General features: G+C 40.3%; 1 protein-coding gene across 8 annotated transcripts; it reads left to right on the forward strand.

The window, feature by feature from the left end:
• ST3GAL5 (ST3 beta-galactoside alpha-2,3-sialyltransferase 5) lies at positions 1–22,746 on the forward strand. 8 transcript variants are annotated; one of them, XM_039723899.1, is made up of 7 exons: positions 1–118; positions 11,003–11,124; positions 12,803–12,911; positions 14,910–15,253; positions 16,649–16,835; positions 18,713–18,871; positions 20,137–22,746. In XM_039723899.1, exons 2-7 carry the CDS (start codon positions 11,081–11,083, stop codon positions 20,398–20,400), a joined length of 1,107 nt encoding a protein of 368 aa, XP_039579833.1. In that variant the 5' UTR covers positions 1–118; positions 11,003–11,080; the 3' UTR covers positions 20,401–22,746. The 8 variants fall into 8 exon arrangements, with proteins under 8 accessions (XP_039579833.1, XP_039579834.1, XP_039579827.1 ...); XM_039723900.1 differs by having other exon boundaries at positions 11,006–11,124; XM_039723893.1 differs by having other exon boundaries at positions 7–118; positions 11,003–11,114.
• The last annotated feature ends 490 nt before the right edge of the window (positions 22,747–23,236 follow it).

Consider the following 23,236-nt stretch of genomic DNA (forward strand, 5'->3'; position numbering starts at 1 on the left):
CCGCGGGCACCGCAGCGGCCACAGCGCCCGCCCGGGCCCATGCGGCGGCGCGGGGCCTGCGGGCTCGGGCTGGAGCAGCCGGCAGGATGTGCCCCACCGCCAGCGCCGGAGCTTCCAGGTCTCTCCTTCCCTTCCAGGCGGGGTTGGGGAGGTGCGGGCTGCGGTCTGCGGAGGAGATGGGCGGCGGAGGTCGTGTCTGCCGTGGGCAGAGGGGAGAGGGTGTGTTAGCTGCGGCTGTCTGGAGTTGTTCTTCTGGAACGAGATTTATAGGCTTCTGCTTCTCTGCGGGTTTTGTGAGGGATTCTGTCTTTTCATGCTTGGAGTGATGTGAATGCAAACCAGACACGGCTTCTGCTGTTACTGCCAAAACCTTTCTGTTTGCTTCAGCGCTACTCGCTAAAAAGAGTTTCCCTTTCCCCCCCCCCGTTGTGCTGAGATTTGTTTTGTATCTATTTTATCTGTTTCAGTAAGTAAGATCAAACTATAAGGGTGCTGGAGGAGGGATGTTTATTTTGCAGCTCCCTAGTTAGGGAAATGATTAGGAAATGTTCCTTAAATTACTGGATGCAAACAGCTTTGCGGTGGAAAATGACTGGCTTTGTGTCATTCTAGGGGAAAAGGGGAGATAAAGACGGATATTCATTATTTCTCTAAAGAAAACTCATTGACATAAGTGCTCTTTTATGCTTCTGGAGTGGCTACATCTTTTTAAACTGCAGCTTACAGTGGGACTATGCAGACTCAGTTTAGAAGGGGTGTTTTCCATGCAACCGTGTTATTCCATCTGTTTTGCTGCAGTGAGGTTGCTATCTCCCTTTTGGATCATGCAGCAGGAAACCTTGAGCTGTCTCCCAGGCGCTCTGCGAGCCAACTCGGGGAATTTCTTTTAAGAGGTCAAAATGCAGCTGGAGAGTTAGGGCACAAAAACGTTTTGGCGCACTGGCTGCTTCCGTGGGGATGATGAGAAATGAGCTCATCCCTCCTCTGGTTTCCTGCAACTTTTTGAGGTTTAGCATCCTTCCTTCCGTAGAGTTCCAGCAGATTGGCCAAATGTAGGAGCAGGATGTAGGATGACAAAGTGTGGTAGCAGAAACTTCCTTTTACTGAGGAGAATGGGCTAAAAATGTTCAATTTTGTTTGCTTTGCACACATCAGATGTGAAACTTGCCAAGACTGCTGCAGAGTTGGAGCATTTGGTGGGCAGGTTGTTTGTTTAGATTAAGAGGCCCTGGAAGACTTCAGTAGTTCCTGAGGTATAGTAAAGGCTAAATAACTGAAAAAGACTCAGGCAATGATTCAAACTTGTCATGGTGGAATTTTCAAATTCCACGTGAGTCTGAATAAAACTTGCTGTAACAGAACAAGTTAAAGCATCCCCAGCAGGCACATCCAGTGCTTCAAAACCAACTGGACACAGGACTTCAGGATCATGGAGGAGTCTTGCCTGTCACAAGCAGCTCTCACTGATAATGTCATTCATAAATTATTAAAGACTTCCTTAAAATATTTGTAGTCTGTTATTTTCCATTACTCCTATGGCAAGGCTATTCCTTTGCTGGTTGGGAATCTTTTGCCCATGGTCCCTCTTTGTTTATGTCCACCTTTTCCTGTGTGCTAAAATCATGCTTGTGTTTGAAAGGTTTGGTTTTGGCTTTGGTGTTTACATGTTTGATGTATCTAATGACAAACTCTCAGTTCTTGTTTTGCAAAGCTGGACAAGCCCAGCTCTCTGTTCTCCTTGGGAGAGGCTCTTTTTCCCATCCCACCAGCATTTTCTGCAGCCTGTTAGGTCCTGAAGTCTCAGGTTCAGAACTTAAGCATTGAAATTGTTTACAGCAATGTTTTTTGCTATATTGCAATTTTATTTTTTGGTTTTTTTCTTTATGGGAGGCTTTTGGTATCTCCTCTCTAGCTTCTGTACGCTCAGGTGTGATTTTACCATCACGTCTTGGAGTGTTAGGTGATAGTGTGGTAAAAATGCTGCTGTACTGTTGACATTGTTTCATAATCAGCATTTTTTGGGTGCTATTCTGCTGCATAATTCAGGTGTCATATGAAACATCTTGGCTATGTTAAGATGTTAAGTCTGCTTTTTCCTTAGCCCAGTAAAGATTAATGCTATGTCCTACCTTTTCAGACCATTTCTTTTAGGAAAGATTTTTTTTCCCCCTCAAACTTCCCATGTAAGGGGAAAGACCTAATTTGTTTTGGCTTCCTTGCAGGGGCTCAGAAATCTCTTCCACTTGTGCAGGATGAGCTCACAGCAGGTGATGTCTGTCCTGGTGCACTGTGCTTTCTTCCTCCCTTCCTGGCTGCTGTGGCTCTTCCTCTGCAGTTCTTCCTCAAGTGGGCCTGGGGAGGAGGATGAGAGAGGGGAGATGTGCAGAGGGGGGATTTTGGGTAGCAGCTCATTCAGTGTGTGCCTGTGGGCTTCAGCACATGCTGAGGGGGGGCTGACATCAGGCTCTGAACATCCACAGCAGGCAGGCCACTGTTTCTTACATCAGTAGCATGGGAGGGAAAACTGGGATTTGCTCCAAGAGGAAAAGGGACAGGAGGGCCTAAAAGCTTCCCTTGTAAGAAATAAACTTAAATTTTTAATAGCACGCTGTTCACAACAGCAATACTTTAAGTTACCCATTTCTTCCTGCTTGGCTGGGACACTGACTTTCTGTGGTTCATTTGTGAATCAGAAAAAATCCATATTCAGATGCTGCTTTTGTCTGTCACAAAGCATCAGCAGCACTCTTAAGTGTTGAAGCACATCTTGATGTTTGTTGTGTTCATGTTTTATTTATGTTTTTTTTTCTGTTACTCACTTGAGAGCACTTGAAAGAGGTTTCAGAGAAAAGCCTCCAAAGTTTGACTAGAGAGGGGGATGCTAAGTTGTGAAATTAAGAGAATATCCCTGTTTTCAACATGGAGCTGTCATTTAGAACCTCAGTAGGAGTTCTTTCCCTATATTATTATTTTAGCAGGACTGTTTTGATTATTTTGGACTGCTAATCCCCAAAAAGCTTCCTGTGAATGATGCTGAGAGGAAGTGATGGTGTTACACTCTGAGTATCTGTGGTTAAGCTGATAATTGGACTGTATTTGAGCTGAAACCATTTCTTTTGATGTTCTGTCTGGATGGCCCAAGGTTAACAGCAAATTGTAGCCTGACTATGTTATCCTTCCTAAAGGAAAGGAGTGCTCAAGTAGACACAATTATGTAAAGTTGTTAATGACTTTAGGAGTTGCTGGTTGATGTTGCAAAAAGGATGTAGGAGTGACCCATCAAACAATGGGAAGAAAACGCAAGTAGAGTGTCACAAGGCAAGGACAGAAAAATCATCATGCCTCTAGGACACTCGTGTATCCTTCCTAAATGAAAAGAGTGCTCAAGTAGACACAATTATGTAAAGTTGTTAATGACTTTAGGAGTTGCTGGTTGATGTTGCAAAAAGGATGTAGGAGTGACCCATCAAACAATGGGAAGAAAACGCAAGTAGAGTGTCACAAGGCAAGGACAGAAAAATCATCATGCCTCTAGGACACTAAAGTTGTTTTGTGATATTCCTGGCTCCAGGAAAAATAATTTTCACCTGTCATCCTGTTGGAGCCTTTGAGAGTTTCTGTCAACTGCTCTGACATTCTTGTTTGCTCCTTGTTTCACTTTTTACCAATTATGTCCACACAAATAGGGTTCAGTAGTAAGTTCTCATTTTCTGAGGAGACTGATTTTACCAAATGAAGTGCAGATCATGCAGACAGCATTGTTTTAAATTTTTGTCTGATAAAAAGGCCTTTCTGGCCAAAGTTAATTTTGTAAGATGTATGTTGTAGCTGCTTATAATCATATTATAGGCTAAACTTTTTTCTACTATCACAGATGTCGTCTTCAATTAACCAAAACAACTGACTCTGTTCATTAAAGCAGATGCCAAATGATTTTTCATTCAATAGTAATACACACTAAGCAGATAATATTCAAGTGAAGTTTCTCAAGTGTCTAAATTTCAAAGTGCCAACTTTACTGTGGGATTTATATAGTGATAGATGAAGAAATAATTGGCAGAAGTCTCTAATTTTTAAATTCAGCTTCACGTTTTTCCTGTGGTGAGAAAATGTCAGTCCCTAATCTGCCACAGCTCCCTGGATGCTGTCTCATTATGTCTTGTGATAGGAAGTGGTAGGATGGTGATCAGGAAATTATTTGAAGATAAACATAAAAGAGTGAATGTATTGCTACAAATCATGACACAGATGTCTCTCATGCTTTAGCATGTTCCTAGTAAGTCTCCCTTGGATCGTTAATATCACTGGAATTTTTCCTCATGCTGGTGATTTTAAAGGATTTTTGTCATGCACCATTGAACAAAAAATCCTTTAAGAAGGTATTTCAGCATTCTTTGTGTCATAGAAGGAGATTTTCCAATCAGACACAGTTCCTTTGGGATAACTTGTCTGTTGTTCTTCTTCCCTGAGTATTTTGTCAATATGGGCAAATGGGGCCATCCGGATGAAAGGCTTTTTACTTTCCTTGTATAGATTTTAAATCCAATTTCAACATGTGGGCAGGCTGTTAGCTTTCCTGATCTGTTAAACCTGTGTTTGAAATTCAGCTGACAAATTTGGATTCGCTTCTGCAGAAGTCATTGAAAAGTTAACTTCATGAAGTCCATGGAGGTCCTGCACCTGTGCCAGGGCAATCCCAAGCACAAATCCAGGCTGAGCAGAGAAGGGATTGGGATTAGCCCTGAGGAGAAGGGGTTGGGATTAGCCCTGAGGAGAAGGACTTCGGGGTGCTGGTGGATGAGGGGCTGGACATGACCTGGTCTTTTGACAAGGGCACAGAGGGACAGGGCAAGTGGGAATGACTTCAAACTGACAGAGGGCAGCTTTAGACTGGATATTAGGAAGAGTATTAACACTGTGAGGGTGGTGAGGCTCTGGAACAGCTTTCCCAGAGGAAAGCAGCTTTGGCTGCCCCATCCCTGGAGGTGTCCAAGGCCAGGTTGGAAGGGATTTGGAACAACCTGGGACAGTGGAAGGTGTCCCTGCCCATGGCAGGGGGTTGGAATTGGATGATCTTGTGATTCCATGAAAGCCAGGCAATCCTTTACTACACTGCAGTTTCTGGAGTGTCTCTTGCTAGAGGATGTTCTTTTATTTTCCAGATTGGTTGTTTTGTAATAACAAATTCTTCATGTCACAAGAGAATATGTTTCCAAATTGTTTTTCTATTAAGAAATACTTTGTGTTTTGGATGGATAAAAATACCTTGGATTGCAGCTGTAAGGCAGCAGTTTAACTGTACAACACTTGTGGAGTCCTTTGTGTTCAGTGGGGTGCACAAGTAACTCTTTAGCTTCAGCATTTTTTTCTTTGCAGTACCATTTTCCCACCTATTTGTTATTGGGATGAGGCTTGATCCACTGTTGGTTTAAGATTTGTCTATCATGTTTTATATAAACAGATAGAGGTTTTTTGTGAAATTTCTTGTTTATGGTTTATTGTTTCCAATGAAGATATGATGATGTTTGAAAGCATGGGAAGGATCTGAAGGTTTCATGCTTTGATAGGGAGAGTCCCTGAGTGGGGAAACCTTGGAGGGTTTGTGGGCCTCCTATGCCACAGTAGGTAAGCTGGTAAGAGACAGTGTTTACTTGTCAGTTAAGTTATTTTGCTCTTTTCAATATTAGATTTGATGATTAGCAGTTGTATTCATTGACAAAAATCCTGAATCAAAATTCCCTGAGTCAAGACTGGTTTGGCAATTAAAGAGAATTGAACAGATTGTGGGATGGATGTAGGAAGGAATTGGGAGAGTTTTATACTGATTTTTGAATCAATTTTGTAATGATGTTCTTAAAGTAGAACAAAAGATAAAGAATTCTACATCTTTCCTTGGGTATCATCTGAGAATCTCTGCTTCTGCTTCTATGCTTCTGGCTTTGAAGCATAAACCAAAAATCTGCCATCTAATTAGTCATTCATTCCCTTTTTTTAGTGTCTCAGCCCTTACATTTTGATTGCTGTGGATTTCAGTACTGCAGAAGCAAACAAAATAAATCCTAACTGTAAATGTCACCAAACTGTTTTTCATGTTCTGACATACAATATTTTAAGAGAATGTTATTAATTTATCAATTTTGAAAACCTTAATTAAAATTAATAGCTTGTCTATTTGGTAAATAATGAGGATAGATTGAAATGTGTAATCTTTTCATGGGCCCAACTCTTGCAAGTAGTCACAGACATTAATGTTGGAATTGTCAGTTTTTTGGCATTTGTTTTCTCCAAATGTGTCCAAAACCAATGTGTAGTTAGTTAAAGTTTTCTTAGGTATTCTTGTCTAACTTCTTGCATGAACTTTTGTGGTATATCTGTGGGATTTTTTTAAAATCTTGTTTAAAAGCCACAGAACAGGAAATTCATATAGAATTCATTACCGAACAGTAACCACATCTCAATAAAAAGTGTCTTGCTCAGGTTTTTGGTGTAAAAACACCTTCTCTGCTTTAAAACTTTCTGCTTCTCTTTTGAAACAAATGTTGTTTAAAACTAAGTGGCTTTCGTCTTATCCTTTACTGATTTTGGAAATATGTTAATGTAATTTATGTCTCTGATTTAGGGGAAGAGGCACGAATTGAGCATGTGGCTTTTGGGTATTTTTACATTAATTCTAGTTTCTGTTTCAATGTCTGCAGGTGCCCCACCATTCATGATTTGTAATTCCTTTACATTAGTGTGACTCGGGTTTCATTTTCTGGGGCTTTGCCCTGCAAGCTGCTTCATCTCGTTACGCGAACTTCAAAGGATGCTTTGTGCAGCAAGACCTTGCTACTGACTGCCTGGTAAAGCTGGGTGTTCCCACTGCTCCTGGTGGTGCTGTGAGAGGGGAAAGTTTAAGTGGGGGCATCACCTGTGTGGGATTGTGGTTTTGGTGAGGATGTGTGCATCATCCTGCACTCGTGCAGGCTGTCTGCTCCTGTCCCCGTGCCTGCTGAGAGACCTGGGCTTTGTCTTTGGCTAAATCCAGGTGCTGAAATGCATTTTCCTGGGTGTGGCAGTGGTTATGTACAACTTGATACATGCTGCTTTTTAGCTTTTAGCATTCCCACATGAAAAGACTTCCTGAAAGCTTAAATGAATTGGTTCTGAAATACTCCAAGTGTGGAAATGTTGTCTGCATAAGAAAAACAATGAGACAAAAGTAAATCATGGTGAAAAGAATAACACCACAGAAAGCTTTGGAGTATATTGTATTAATGGACAATTTAGCCTTAGTAGCAGCTTTGCACAGATCAGTTCAGTAGATGAAACAAATTTAAATCCCTTGAGTCCTCACTAATTACACCACAATGAGTAACTATAGAAATGTCAATGCAAAATGTGGTCCTAACACCACAACGCTACTGAGCTGTGTTTTGTACACAAATTGAGACATTTGCATTTATGGCTTTCAAAACAACTGTAGCAGGGCCCCTTCCTGAAAGAATGTAATGGTTTTTGTATGCAACATCTCTTTGGTCCTCCTGGGATCTTGACTGCTCTGTCTCTCTCTGCAAACTGAGATTTTAATTCAGGAAGCCTGTGGGAAAGGTGCACTTTAAGGTGCTTGTTCCTGCCACCTTGCTCTTTTGGGCACTCTTGCACCATTCCTGCCAGTGAAAGGGCTCATTGACTTGAATAAGGGTGCAGGATCCAACCCTGAGTAATTAAAAAAAAAAAAAAAGCTGTGCTGGACAGGTGCATTTGACTTTTGTGTTGATCTATATATATTGACTTGTTTGAGAAAGGAATCATCTGTGATGGTCATGACTGACAAAAGTTAAACTGAAGTAAACTGTTGCGAAGGAAATGAAAACTGACATTATGTCACTTACTTGTTTATATAACAAAAAAAAAAAGATTGTGCATACTAAGAGTTGGACTTGGAAAGGATGTGTTGAGGTGATGAATTAAATTTTGTTTCATTGTTTCTTTTTTGCGCATCCAGGATGAATGAAGCAGGGAACAACTGAAATTTATTTTGCTCAGAGGCAGGGATCATTTTCTGATAGCACTAGCTTATTGCAGTCTTGCATTCCTGTTTGACTCCCTTCTGTCTTCATCACCCTCCACCTCTTCAGTTCCTTCTGTGTCTTTTAGATCTCTTGCAGGCTGGTACCAAGTTTGACTGATTCTTTTGTGCAAAATTCATTCTGACCTAGGTTCCTGTGGACTGTGATCAAGTTACCTCTTTATGTTTACCTGAGAAAGAATTAATACCTGCATTGTTCTCTAGTGAAAACAAGTGAAGCTTGTTTCCTGCTTTTTCATTTTTAAAAAGGTCCCATTTTATGCTTTTCCCCAGCTGTGTTTGAGGAGATCTGTGGGGCTGGCAGATGTAATGCTGCCTTGTTTTGTGCTGTAGCAGCTTTCAGTGCTCATGTCCCTGCCAAGAGCCATCGGTGTTGGTGAGTGATCCCATCCCTTTCCCAAACAGTGCTGGGTGCCTCTTGTTTGTGCTGGTGTGAGGCAGTCTCCTCTGAGGTGATCTGATGGAATGTCCTCTCTGTTCTGTGTGGAGCAGTCCTGGAGCTTCCACGTGGGCTGCAGGCTGTGTTCACTCTGCAGCATCCTCTGGTCACAGCTCCTGTTGTGTGCTGGTGTGATCTTGCTCCATGAACTGGGGCTGCTCCCTGTGCATCCTGGCCGTGTCTCTGTGGATTGCTGTCACCTCGAAGCTGTGTCAGTGTCCAGGTACTGCATGAGAGCTGCTGAGTTGACTTCTCTGTGTAGTGTGGCAGGCAGGATGTGTGTTGTAAAACTGACAGTACCAGTCCTGCTGGGTTGGCACTGAACATCTCAAGGCAGAGCAGTTCAGGTTGGTGATCTATAATTGACCCTGGGATATGGCCCTTGTAACAAATTTTACCCATGTGAATTCGAATTATTTGTTGCCAGTAGTAACTGAGAGGAAACTGATGTGGATGACTGGGATGGTGGTGTCAACACCCAGTTTTGCACCTCAGCGCTGGTTTTATTCAGTGTATAGATGCAGCCAGTAAAGATGAGGTGTTGCTCTGAGAAAATGAGGAGCTATTAAGGCTTCACAGGTTCCCTGTGACCTGCTGTTTTGTCCTGTGTCCTGACAGGTTGTGTGGTAGCTGTATTTGATTTCCAGCTTAACTGCTAGAATTCTGGGGGACCAGGGGATGTAACTTACCCCTTAAATTTCAGTTTACTCTTTTTCAAGACAACCATGATGGTAGTGACTTCAGATTTTATTCCAGATCTCAAAGGGGCTGTACCAAAGGTCTGCAAATGGGTGTGACAGCTCAGAGTCTGTGCAATTAGTAAATAGTCAGGTGGGGAATTTGAAGTTCTTAATGATGCCATAATAACCAAGTTACTTGTGTTTGAGGTAAGTGGTCAAGTTTCCTGCTGGCAAAAACCATTAGGGTTTTCCTGCCTTGCTCTTTTCTGTGGGCTGTAATCATTTGCATGTGACCTTGGAAGCATGACCTGACTGTTGCCTGCTCTTCAAAGGGCTTCAGATGCAATTGTTGATCTTTGTCTCTCCTTGTCCCACCCTCACAGGGCTTTTTGGCATTTGACCTTCTACTGTGATTATCAGTAATGATTTCTACCTGTGCAAAGAGACTGACTGAGTCATCTTCTGAATTAGATACCCTTGAAATTGCAGTGGGCTGGATTTGATATCTGGAGGGGGTACTTCTGTCTCCTCATCTCCTTCATCCTGGTGTTTAAGAACATCCGTTTGTTTAAGAATGTTCAATCAAGCAGTGTTTTCAAGTGGCAGTACAGGCTGGTTCAAATGGGTCATATCACCATAAGCAATAACAAGAGGTGGAAAAGAGAATGAGGAAGGTTATCCCTAGACAAAAGTCTTCCCTTAGTCTTGCTCTTTTTTAGAAGTTCTTGCGACAGAACTCTTGGCAGGAGAACAGAAGAGGTGAGCACCTTTGCAGTGGAGAGCAGAGAGGGTCAAGCACTGAGATCAAAGGAAGGAGCAGGGCTGAAATCCTCCCCTGTGGAGGAGCAGGCTGCACCTTTCCATGGCTGGCTGATCAAAGGGAGTGCTGCTTTGGGTGGGGAGGACAGGAAAAACCCTTGCCTGTGTTCCTTCTCCCTGGGAAAACCAGAAGGCTCATACAGGTGGGCTCTTCATGGGCATTCCATTCTCACATCTTTAGTTACTGGCAGCAGCCTGGGAGAAGATGATGTGCCAGCCTGCATTCTTCTTCCCAAAATGAATATTGGAGTGTGCTGATAGAAATTGTGGGAGCTGTTCTTATCAGCTAAGGATCAGTGCCCTGCCCATCTGTGAGGGAGCACTGTGCTGTCCTGCTGGGTTACCCCATGCTCAGTGCAGGGAGCTGTGCTGTGCTTCCCTGGTACTGGCAGCTTCCTGGTCCTGCAGTGTGCCAGGAAGAAATTCCCTCCACACCTCTCTGGAGCCTGCTGTTGATGTTGCTGGCCATGGTGTTGGGGCTGCTGAAGAGGTCAGTGGTAGATTCAGAGCAGTGATGGTGAGATATGTTTGTTTGGCTTTGGGAAAACCGGGGAGATAATTTGAAACATGAGCTCCTGTTTTGAGGATGGCTTGTGTGAGTTTTGTATGCTGAGACCAAGCCTAGTGGGGTGCATAGCACAGGGATTTGATTTTGATTTCAGGGATCATGAATATCCTGAGCATATTCTTTAGATTGTTTGATCAGATCAAACAAAAGTGCTTGACAGTAACTGATGTAATTGGCAATTGTTAGACTTCGGGCTTATGAGGCATGCAAAGACCTGGCAACATTTTTAGAATCATGTTTTGGTGATGCAGCTGAAATGAGTGAGTTCTTGATCACAAGGAGCTCAGGAACAATTCAGTATTCCTGGCACCATAACTAAGAATCACAGTGTTCTCTGGGAGACAAAGTTGTCACTCCATGAGTGTCCTGTGAACTTTTATTCAATTCAGCAAAAGTTGTGATCACTTTTTCTTTCTTTTTTACAGCAGTGCTGAGTGACAGTAACTCTGTGAAGCTGAAAAGTGATCATTCACCTCCTGTGCAATGGTGTAAGGTGGCTGCACATGAAGATGAGAAGACCAAGCTGGTTTTTAAAAGGTACTCGCAAGTAAGTGTCATTGTCACAGCTACACAAAGGACAGTTGTTCTACCCCCAGCCTGGGCAACTGCAAAATGGATGCAGAAATCAAGGCATGGGATTGCCACTGGCTGTGAATGGAGGGTTGAGCACACAGCTTTCTGTGGGATACTGAAAACACTTTGTGGAGGCCAGGATAACTTGTAGTACCTATGTTCCAAAGCCAAAGTGAGATCTACTCACAAGTATTTCCAATCTTTTTTTATATGCAGATAAATAACAATGCTGAGACTTCTGTACAGTCTGGTAACTGAGGGAATGGAAGGCCAGTGGATGTTGAGTGGGTATCCTGGGGAGGTGTTTTCATGTAGTTATTTTGTTATGAAGACTTCTGGAATGCTACACCAAAAACCTTACTCCATTGTTTATAGCTTGACATCAAATTAGAATTAAAGGGTGTGTGCACACATAGATCCAGGACCAGTTTATACCTAAAATGTTCACTAGTGCAATGCCATATGAATTTTTAGGTCTTAAAGCTAAAAAACCCAAAGACACACTGCTATATAAACCTGAATGGTGCAACCCCAGCTGAATCTGGGGATACTTGATAAACTCCTGGAGGAAAACCAGCCTCATTTGTCAGCTATGAATCTCCTGCTCTCTGCCTGTTGGCTGAACTCCAGGGATTGCTGCCTAACATGCTAATGAAGCTGTTAGATCACCTATTAGTGGACAATGTAATTTAGTTGAGATGTGAGGACAGTCCTGCTTTTCCAGTGGTCACCTTGTTTGCAGCCTGTATTGCACACTGAGTGCTGGGATTGCATCTATTAGTTCACACAGTACAAGCTTTTTAAAAAAAATTGGAAATCTGTACTAACTTCATCTGAAAGAGTTTCAAGAAGCATTGGGCACTTAATAACTTGAACATTTTTTAAAGACATTTAAACAAACATCCAGTCCTTAGGAAACAATAGGAAATGAAAATCAATTAGAAAGCTCAAAATACATAGTTGAGCAAAAACTACAGCTTTAACCAAATGATGATGTAAATATTCCTCAGATGGGTTTAAACATGAAATGAGCTAAGTGACTTTTTGGATGTCAACATTGGTATTCTTTAGGAATGAGAAATTAGTAGATTAAAAATATGAATAGTCTATGTTCTTCAATTTTCAAGTTGGTTGCACTTTTTCTGCTGCATGTTTTGGGGGTGTAAGCAACTAAGGCTTTTCAGCCTGAGCATCTAAGTTCTGCATTCTGTCCTGCCAGTGAGTTGAAAGTTTTGTGTCAGTGGTGGCCATTGGCCCCAAATCATGCCATTTAAAGATCCAGTCTTTTTTTCAGCTTGTATGGAAATATGTTTTCTAAGATAAGACCTTTAAAAATAAAAAAGTCACTCCTGGTTTCATTATGTGAGGAGAACTGTTTGACTCCTCAGAGATACACTTAAAGTATATGAGGCAGGTTTTCCTTATCCAGGCATCCATATGTGTTCATATTTTTGTGCAGATAACTTTGAAGGGTTATACAAGACTTGAAGTCAACAAAGCAAAAGGGGCTTTTTTGATTGAAATGCAAATACTCACATCAAGTTCAACTGTCTTAAATTTGCTTAAAAATATTGATTTAATAGTTGATTGAACATCAGAAAAAAAAATTTTTGTTTTTCTCTCCTACCCCTCACTGTCCTGTTTGTTTTTAGAATTCTTGCACTGTTTGTGGTTGGAGGGTGCTTCCTTTATATCCTCAAATTACATCTTGACCCTGAGGAATGTGACAGAACAAAAATGCCATATGTGGACCTCAATCGTGTAAGTGTTGGTATTTTTGGCTTTTTTTTTTTCATTTGGCTTAAAAAAAAAGTTATTAATTGACAATACAAGACTTACAGGGCTCTACAACAAAGAACTAAATTGTTGGAATTACTATTGAGCAGAATTGTATTTTACTTCATCTCAAGCTGTAAACATTCTGGTTTTTTTCTTGTAAAAAGACAACAGAAGCACATCGAGAAACTGAGTTTTTAGGGGTGAAATTAGATAACTATGACTTTAAAATTTGAAATGGACCTTTCATCATCCCATTTTGTCAGTGCAGATGACACTGGTGATCAGAAGATTGATGCAAATGAAAAGTCCCACATTAAAATTGCCCAAAACTAATATATTAAACCAAAAGGGCTTCTTTTTTTCACCTAAGCCAGTCTCCCAGTCTGCTTCACCTTGTAGTTGCTCAGATGTTTTTGGAATCACAGGATAAATGTCCAAGAGGGTGTAGCTATTATTTCATTTATTCATTCAAAGTAGCAGCTACTTACTTTAGCTACAGTGTTGCATGAGCTTTCAAAGAGGTGTAACAGACACCATTAAAGCCTTTGCTACTTATCCTAGTTGCACTTTCTAACAGAACTTACCTGGCTTAGGGCTGTTACATTTCTGTCTTTGAATGTCTCAGTGCTCAAAGGCAACTTCTAGCAGAAACCTTGTCTTAAGACAGTCTAATCTTAGCCTTAGTGCATGTGCATCCTCCCACACTTGCCCTCATCTTCAGTGCATCTCCTTCCCCTTCTGAGCCTCTTTGCCTCCCCTTTTTCCTCATTTGACTTATTTATTTTTTCAATAACATTCCTGATTCTGAAGCACAAACACATTAAACCAAGCAAACCTTCATGGACTGTATTTATTGCTGTCTCAAAAAAGTACATTGTGAAGTTGTTCAGTCATGCTTTGCCCAGTGTGGTGTTTATGCAGAAACCTTCATAATGGTGGTAGAGGAAGTTCTGTAGGTTAATCTTGGTTAGGAAAAAAAAAAAACCACCAAACCAAAAACCCAGCATCAGAATTTCCTTCCCTGCGTCTTCCTTAGAGGAAGTTCTGTAAGTTAATCTTGGTTAGAAAAAAAAAAACAAACCAAAAAACCAGCATCAGAATTTCCTTCCCTGCGTCTTCAGATAGACACTATTGTTCCTTAGCAGGAGAGGAGAACTAAATTAGCAGTAGATTTGAATCTTGTGCCTTTGACTCCTGTGTTTGCTCATGGGGTTTTTTAATTACAGTGGAGGAACCTTTGCTGTTTCTCTTTTTGCATCAGATACCAGCTTGCCACTACAGATTTCTAAAAACGTGCACTAATAGTGTGTTGTTTTTATTATGAGATGGATCAATGTGTAGTTTTGTCTGTCACTTTTTTTTTATGCAATATAGGACTGTAGTCTCTTATATTGGTGACCAGTCTTTGAGACAAGGCCCGTAACACCCCCACCTGGCATTCCTTTTAAAGTCATGTTTTAGTCATTAGCACTTTAGCAATATTTATGGAAGAAGTGTTGCTTCATTCTGATGAGTGAGTCCAGCTGCTGTTGCACAGAACTTTTACCCAATGGATGTGTCTCTGGTGGAATCTCAGAGCAGATCTCAGGTCATGCAGTTGAGCAGAGTGGAATTCCATTTGCTGTGAAATTAGACAGGTAGATGTATGTCTGGATTTTTTTATTTGGTGTTGAAAATGGTGGTACAAACAGATCATTTTCACTTAGCACTTGTACTAGCCTAATATCTTCTTCAGAAAAGCTCATGTCTAGATTTAAGTGATTGAGTGGAGAGGAATTTCTCTGCAGGTTTTCACTGTGCACTGGCTCATATCTACATCTGAGTAAATGCTTCCAAATTGTTGTACTTCCACACTGAAGCTTTCTTTATAACCCCTGTGTTTGCTAAACTGTTGGTGGTCAGCTGGTGGCCCACATTTTGAGGACTTTGTGCATTCCTGCAGCTGCCTTTCCTGGCTGAATCCTGTGTGTTTTGTTTCAGAGGGCACAGCAATTTGCCAGCGCTGTGCTGCAGGAGCAGTGCCGACCTTCTCATGCAAAGAATGAGATGAAGAAGTTGTTAGCAGAGAAATACAGCATGGACATCTCTCCCTTTGTAAGGAAAAATATGAATGAAGATGAAGCTTTATTTAAATATGAACCTCCTTTTGGATTTCACAAGTTCTCTGATAAACTTAAAGATCTCCTTGAACTCTTACCTGAGCATGATTTACCAGAAGATTTGAAGTCAAAGCCCTGTAAGCGCTGTGTTGTTGTTGGCAGTGGTGGAATTCTTCATGGATCAGAGCTGGGTCACTTACTGAATCAGTTTGATATTGTTATAAGGTATGTCCTTTCCATGTAAGGACTCCAGCTACTTCTTCATTACTTTATGAGCCAGCATTGTTTTTTAAAGGGAAATAATCTCTAACATTGATGCAACTTATAACACTGTTTCTGAAAGTGCTTTTGAGAAATTTACCTGGGACTTGGTGGAATTTGAAGGCTTAGGAGCAAAGTAAAATGTCATGTTTACAGGAAAGGAATTCACAGCAATTATTTGTGGACGTCAGGTACAAAAATCACATGGGCAGAAACTAGATAGAAACTAGTGACATCATAGACAAGTAGACATTACTGAGTTTATTTTAAAGCTTTCAAATCTTAAGCTTCAGTACTTAAGGACTCTCCTCTGCTTTTTTTCCCCATGTCTTGTTTGGATGCTTATTTGAAAGATTTTTTTATGACAGCTATTTCAAACACAATAAAAATTAATTGGTGTTTCAGTACACATTTTATAGCACACTTATCTTCCCTTATCTTTACAAGGTCATTGACTGTTTTCTGTGATTGCCTTGATCTCTGACATCTGAATTACATATTCTGTATTTGTGCCTTCTGAACATTACAGTTTGAACCAACTTATTTTGAATCATGCAAAGTCACAAATAAAATTAATACCAGCGTTTTCTCAACTTGTTTTGTAAATGATGCTTGCTTATCTTATTGAGTAATATTTAATTGAATCAATAGCCCTTATTCAAAGATAAACAAACCTTGTTAGCATGTGGAGGAGCAGAGAACTTGCATTAGCTGTCCTCTAAAATTAGGGATGGCAGGATGAAGGTGATTTTTCTGCTGATTTGGAAAAGTTTGCAGGACTTGAGCTATTTTGCAGAACTCAAGCTATTCTGCAGAACTCATGGAGGGAGATGATGCCATTCTTGTCAGCAGTGTGTCAGCATCTGAAGTTTTTGGTGAGCTGGAAATGATACAAACCCACAGGATGCATTACATTGCATTGGAGGGATAATTTGAATGGTTTTTTTTTTTGTGTGGAATACTTTTGTGTGTGTGTATATATATAAATATACATGTATGAAAAGGATAACACAGGCAACTTTCTGTGTGTTTTCTTCCTCTTCCACTTTTAAGCTTATTTTAAGCAAAGCAAGAGATATGAAGTTCTGCAATGCTGTGTTAAGTCACTTTACTCTTCAAGCTTTTCTTTCCCAAGTTCTGCATTTGTGCCATTTAATCTAGAAATAGAATTTGCTTCCTCCCAAAGATAAAAGGGCTGGAAGAATGAATGAGGCAAGAACATGGGGGTTGTAAGACAACACTGTAGTCTGTTCTGTTAAAAATCTGTGGGCCAAATAACAAGTTTTTGTTTAGTGATATTTAATGAGATTGTAACCTGTTTATTTAGTACCCCTCCACTGTGGGTTTCTTTTCCCCCAGGTTAAATGATGCACCAGTGCAAGGCTACACGGATCACGTTGGTAACAAAACAACAATACGCATGACTTACCCCGAGGGAGCCCCCCTTTCTGAGCACGAGTATCCTCCTGCAAGCTTGTTTGTGGCTGTCCTGTTTAAAGGAGTTGATTTCAACTGGCTTCAAGCCATGGTAAAAAATGAAACCTTGGTATGTAATGTGACAGTCTCACATACATGTATTTTTGTTTGTTTTGTTTTCTAATGCTTAAAGAAGCTGATTGATCTGTTACTTCCTGGCTTATCGTGCTGAGGATCTTTTATATAACCTTTTGGGGTTTTTTTAGCTCTGTCTCCTAGTTACAGTTGAACCAGCATTTGTGTTGAAGCCCCATGCTGACAATAAGACTATTTTTGTGGAGATATTGGTGGTTTGCACCAGGCTACGTGACATACTGAGTGTTTGCTGAAGTGGAATTAATTTCACATTTGGTTTAAGTGACTTGATCAAGTCTGCAGAGCCCAAAATAGAAATGAGAAGATTTCTGAATGCTAGTCCATTTTTTTAGCAGCTAAAGTCTGTACTGCTACAATGGGCTTACATGGAATTGATGTGTAATTGAACATTTGTCTAAGGTTCCTAAATTATGAAGTTGCTTATTTTTCACTAAACATTTACAGAAGTGCTGACATTCCTAAGGAGCTGAGATTCCCAAGGGTCTGATGTTTCCAAATTAATGTGAATTGGTGGCTTCCACCTCTTTTAATCTGCAGGCAGATAATTTCAGCAAGTAAAAATTACTTGGCAGTAGAAGGCAGCCTGTCAAATCTTTTAACAGTTTGATCTCTGCTAGTTTAGGTACTCTAAATTCCTTTCTTAATTCTGTGATTTTTACAATATGAGAAAGTGTGTTTAATCTTGACCATGACTGTCTACTATTACACTGAAGAGTCAGGAAGATGCTTAAGGGACTGGAGCATCCCTACCATGAGGAAAGATGGATAGAACTGGGAGTGTTTAGCCTGGAGAAGAAAAGGCTTGGAGGGGATCTTATTAATGTACATAAATATCTGAGGGGAAGGTGCCAAGAGGATGGGGCCAGGCTCTTTTTGGTGATGCCCAATGATAGAAGAGGGGACTTGTCAGGTTGAATATCCATGGACATCTTCCTTAAAATCATCTAGACATGGTCCTGAGCATCTGGCTCGAGGTGTCTGCTTGGGCCATGGGAGTTGGACCTTGTGATCTCCAGAGGCCCTGTCTAACTTCAGTGGCTCTGTGATTCTGTGAGCTGCAACCCTACTTCTTTCAAACACTCAGCTGCCACTTGGCTCAGCTCTCTGTGCAGGCTCTGAAGTAAACTGACCCAGAGCATGGTTGGGAAAATGGGAGCACTGCAACCTGTGTTTGATCAGTTCAAGCTGTTGTTCCTTAAAACCTGTTAAAAAAATACAGGTCTGTGTTAAGCTGTATCAGTTTGTTTGCTTAATGTTGCCCATTTCATGGAAAGACTTGCAGAATTAGTGTGATTTCCTGGGATTTCTTCTTCTTCCATTAGCAGGCATCTAACTGACTGCAGTGGCATGAGATCAGAGTCTGGGTTTCTGAGTCCTGTGTAAATCCTCTTCTGAAGGGTTACATTTATCACTAGGTGGATGCTGTCAAGCAACAACTTCAGAGCCCAAGCACAATTGTTTTAAATCTGGTACTTGCTTCAGAATGCCTGGTTAATGTTTGGGGAACTGTTTCCCTTCCCCATTTCTTTAAATACTGTTGCCTGCTCAGCTGTGCTGGGGTAGGCTGAAGAACCCATGGGTGCTGGTGAATATGTTGACTGATAAACACAAAGTGCAGTCAAATATTCAGAACAAGCAACTATTCCCTCTGCTGTCTTCTCTACAATCCCTCATACTTTGAAGGTTTTTTCCTCTTTTGGGTCAATCATTTGATCTGTGCAGTGATATTTCCAAGCCACCTTAGCTGTAAACTGTTTCCTAAATTTTTCAGGGTCACTAGTGAATTCTGTATCTTGTGTGCTGTGTTTGTCTCGGAGTTTCCCTCTGAACTAGATTTTTTATTTCTCTTAGCCTCTGTTAATGCCACTCTTCTTCTGGAAGGGGGTTGCTGAGAAAATTCCTTTGACACCAAAGCAGTTTCGGATTCTGAATCCAGTCATTATCAAAGAGACAGCTTTGGACATTTTAGAGTTCCCTGAGCCTCGATCAAAATTCTGGGGTTGGGATAAGGTAAGAAGTTTCCTTTCACCAAAAGGAGACACTAAAATACAAAGTAAATAAAATAAGAAACTGAAAAAACTTTTGGGCTTTTTACTTTCTCTATGCAGTTTCTGACCTGGTCTAAGTTAATAGGGACATTAATGTGCTTTCAAAAGACTCTTGTATTTTCGTGTGCAAAATCAAGGTAAGATTTCAGCTGACCTTTTTAGAGGTATTTTGCCTGGGTATGCTGACATGAAATGGCATTCAGATGCAGTGAGACATAAACTCATTCCAGTGTTTAAAAACATGCATTTGATGTATGTTAAGCCTGTTAAAAACAGCCCTGTTAAGCTAAACCAGCCATCAGCTGTAGACAGATGTTTCCAGCTGCAGGGAAAGCAGAGAGAGCCTGGAAACCAGGCCAGTGTGAAGCAGCCTTCCAGCTGGAATTGCTGTGTATGCCAGAGAATGCTCAGTAGCAGCTGATGGGCATTTCCTCCCTCCATGTCCTCTGCTCCAGCAGTGGAACAGAGTGATGAATTGCCTGGTTTAATTATACACTGCATTTTTGGTACTTTAATTGCATTTTTGAGAAATTCAATGTCACTAGTTTTCTTGAACTACAAAAATTACTAATCACCATCTTTTTACCAAAATGTAAAAGCACTTAAGATTATTGCACAAATATTTGAAGGATCTTCTCACATTTATTTATCAAAATAACATAAAATACCAAGCTGAGTATCTTAATGGTACTGTAGTATATTTGCCTCTTTCACAGGTAATTCACTGCAAAGTCATATTGTGAAGAATGCTGTTAGAGAGCCTGTTGTTGCTCAAGACTTAGATAAGTATACATCAAGAAATGTCAAGTTTAGCTTTCTGTCAGGGGTTGTGAAGAATGCTATTAGAGAGCCTGTTGTTGCTCAAGATTTAAGTGTACATCAAGAAATGTCAAGTTTAGCTTTCTGTCAGGGTTTGTTTGACTGTTTGAAGTGAAGGATCACTTGCAGTTTAACTACACAGTGATAGGGCATCTTGCCTTCACAGGAAAAAAAAAAAAAATTAGTGTTGACAGCCAAAAGCCAAATACTTAAATTGTATTGGTATTTTGCCCTGGAGTTGTTAATTTTACTTGATCATTGAATTGATTTTTAGTTGTAGTTATAATTGATTTTAGTTTTGAATGAGGGGAGGGAATAGACAAAGTCATTAGATTTGTAAAGTGTTTAAAAACCTGGTAAAGGACAATATGTTTGAACTGAGAAAATTTCACTTTTCTCCCTTTTTAGAATGTACCTACAATTGGGGTCACAGCAGTTGTTCTGGCCACACATCTTTGTGATGAAGTGAGCTTAGCAGGATTTGGATATAACCTGGATCAGCCCAGCACACCTTTGCACTATTACGACAACCTCTGCATGGCTGCCATGAAAGAACAAACTATGCACAATGTGACAAGTGAAACAAAATTCCTACAAAAACTGATCAAAGAAAAAGTTGTCAAAGACCTCACTGGAGGGATACACTGTGAATTCTGCAGCAAAGACAGCTAGTGACCTTCTTGCAGCATGGATAGGATTTGTTACATTTCCAGAGGTTCAGCTGGATCAACCCTTTCCTTCTCTTCAGTTCTTTAAAGTGTACATGAAATGGACATGGGATCCCTGCTGCCTTTTTTAATGTCCCGTTCAAGTTGTCAGACTTTAAAATTAATTTTCCTGTGAGAATTTACTTTGCACATTTCTGTGAATAGCTGTGTAAATATCTTGTCAATTCAACTTAGAGTTGAAAGACATCCATTTAAAGTATTTAATATTTTAAGTTGTCAAAAAAAAGCAGTTTTTGTTTTCAAATGTATATGGAACACACGTGGCTGGCCTGAATTGTCTAACAGAATGTGCAAGAGTTATTTTTCCCTGATCTGCTGTCTGTGTTGATCCAGTTCTTGGTATCATGACTCCTTTTCATGCATGCCATGAAAAGAAAGGCATATGCTTCTCAAGTCTTGCATGTCTTGAACTTGAGCATTGCATTTACTCCTCAAATATTTATATTCTTTTGCTAATACCTTTTTGGGGTGGTGAAGGACAAATGTAGGAGTGGAGTTGAAGGAAAAAGAATTGTTGTGGCAACAACGGAGTAGTAAGTACTTTGATGTTCATGATTGATATTAAAACCATTGATGTATTAATGTTTTGGGTTAGAATCCTGCTTTGTGAAGCACGTTTGGGCCCAGGGCACTCTAGAAGAGGATTTAGCCAGGAGGAGGCTTTAACCCAAACCAGATCATTTGTCATTTCCATTCCTGAAGATCTGCCTAAATGTTTCTAACTAGATGATTTGCAGCAGAGTTCAGCTACCCCAATTAAAGAAGTGGCATTAATACAAAATCTGCCCCTTTTTTAAAATTTATTTTTTGAATGACTTGAGAATTGCTGGTTCTATAAAACACTAGTTTGTATCACTCATTTAGCAATTCTAAAATCTATTACTAGATTACAATTTCCACTGGTTAATTTTATGATCCTTAAGTAATTAATTATAGATATTGTCACCTTAATAGTTTGCAATGCTGATAACCTTTGTGAAGTCCAGACTTGACTAATTGGAGAGGTAGAATTGTTGGTTTTCCCCAAGTCAGTAATTGGGTGAGTGTATAAGTTAAGAAGAAAATCACTTTAAGAAAGTAGCATAATCGAGTAACAAGGTAGATAACTGCTGAAAACAGCAAATTTAAAAAAACAAAAATAGGAAAGAAAGCTATAGATGTATATTCTTGGGGGTGGAAATCAGTGCACTGCAAAGGCACTGGGCTGTGCAGATCTGTGAGCAAGTTTTTGTGTTTATATTTTTGTTATTAGTAAGAGTATCAGGTTTGACTGTTTGCACTGAGGAGTGGTGTTACTCAATCTACAGCATAAGAAAAAGCTTCCTTTGGCAGTGGAAGCTTGTCAGTAAATCAATCAAAGGTTGGCCTAGAAACATTGCTATTAGTCATGGACTCTTCCCCTGGTGAATGCTCCCACTTTTCTTTGTTATGGATGAAGAGATTAATGAAGTTGTAGTTCTAAATTTTAAAAACACTCATGTGGAAATGCAAGATTAGGGTGGTTGTGTTTTGGGGTTTTCTTCACTGGAGAGCAGATCTGATGAATGATAATGTTAGAATGCAGGAGCTCACTGATGCTCACTGCTGTACTGAGAGGCAACAAAAGGACATCAGATCATAAAGCATAACTGAAGAAAGTTGTGGACCTCATCTTTCCTAAGTCCCACATGTCTATAGGTCCTTCAAAGCCAGTTGTGGGGGCTGAACAAATTAGAAAATCAGGAATTCTTGCTTCTGGCACTATCTGTGTTGATAGCAATAATATTAATGTAGCCTCCTCTTCCATGAAAAGCATTAATTTTTATACTAGCAATAAATTTTTAGTTTGTTTTTTTTTAATGTATATTATTTAATTTAAAAATATTTCATGTGTGAAGAGTTTTATACAAATAGTCCTTTAGTTAATATATTAAAATGCAGTAACTGTTTTCTCCTGGTATTTGAACTGGAAGCAGATTACATTAATGAAATTTTGGAGGATTTCAGAATGTGTGTGTTGGGAGGATGTCTTGAATACACCAGAAGTCTGTATGTCTGAGCACGTGGTCCCTCACCACTTTGTTTTGTTCAGCAAGTTAAAAATAATCAGTTGATTAATGTAAATGCCAATAGCTTTTTGGAGATGCTGTATTTACTGTCAAATTTGCAAATTGTGTGGATGTAGGATTAGAGTGCCTACCTGTTTTATGGCTTGTGATAAAACCTTGTTCTCCATGGTAGTCTGTGCAGACTCAACACTCCATGAAATGGCAGCAAAAGGCAATAAACTGATGAAACCACTTTCTATTTATGTATTTGTCTCTCAGTTTGCTATTTGTTCTCCCTCCTTTATTAAGGATTTTGCACGTCTTGCTGATCCAGCTGAAAGTCTTGATGCAATCCCACATACCCCAAAACAGGGGAGATAGTAGCTGGTAACTTTTTCTCTGTTCATTTATGCCTTTTTAATGCCTGTCAGTGGAATTATCTGTCTGGTGCTTGGAAGAGAGAAACCCTCTCAACACTGACCAAAGTGTGGGCTTCCAAGATTTTAAAGTTAATGTGGATGTGAATATTTTGGACTGGGTTATAGCATTGGCCTTAAAATCAGGGGTGTGTTTCCTACAATGGTGTAAACACTGCAGCTTCTGATCTGTGCCTCAGCCTCACTGGGAGTGAGATAAGAACAAAGCTCTGTGTGTTCTGTTACTGTTTCACAGATTTATGCTTTGCAAAGAATCTGCATCCTTTGTAAATAGGCCTTAATAGTGTTTGGTTAAAAAGTCACCAAAGAGTTTGGG

The sequence above is a fragment of the Passer montanus genome, unplaced genomic scaffold (genome assembly GCF_014805655.1).
Source record: "Passer montanus isolate IOZ18808 unplaced genomic scaffold, ASM1480565v1 scaffold51, whole genome shotgun sequence".
NCBI classification, from domain to species: domain Eukaryota; kingdom Metazoa; phylum Chordata; class Aves; order Passeriformes; family Passeridae; genus Passer; species Passer montanus.

Coding starts and splice junctions, on each gene's coding strand:
- ST3GAL5 (XM_039723893.1), top strand. CDS start 40: ATGCGGCGGCGCGGGGCCTGCGGGCTCGGGCTGGAGCAGCCGGCAGGA. Junction 12,912..14,909: donor CATATGTGGACCTCAATCGT/GTAAGTGTTGGT, acceptor GTTTTGTTTCAG/AGGGCACAGCAATTTGCCAG. Junction 18,872..20,136: donor AATTCTGGGGTTGGGATAAG/GTAAGAAGTTTC, acceptor CTCCCTTTTTAG/AATGTACCTACAATTGGGGT.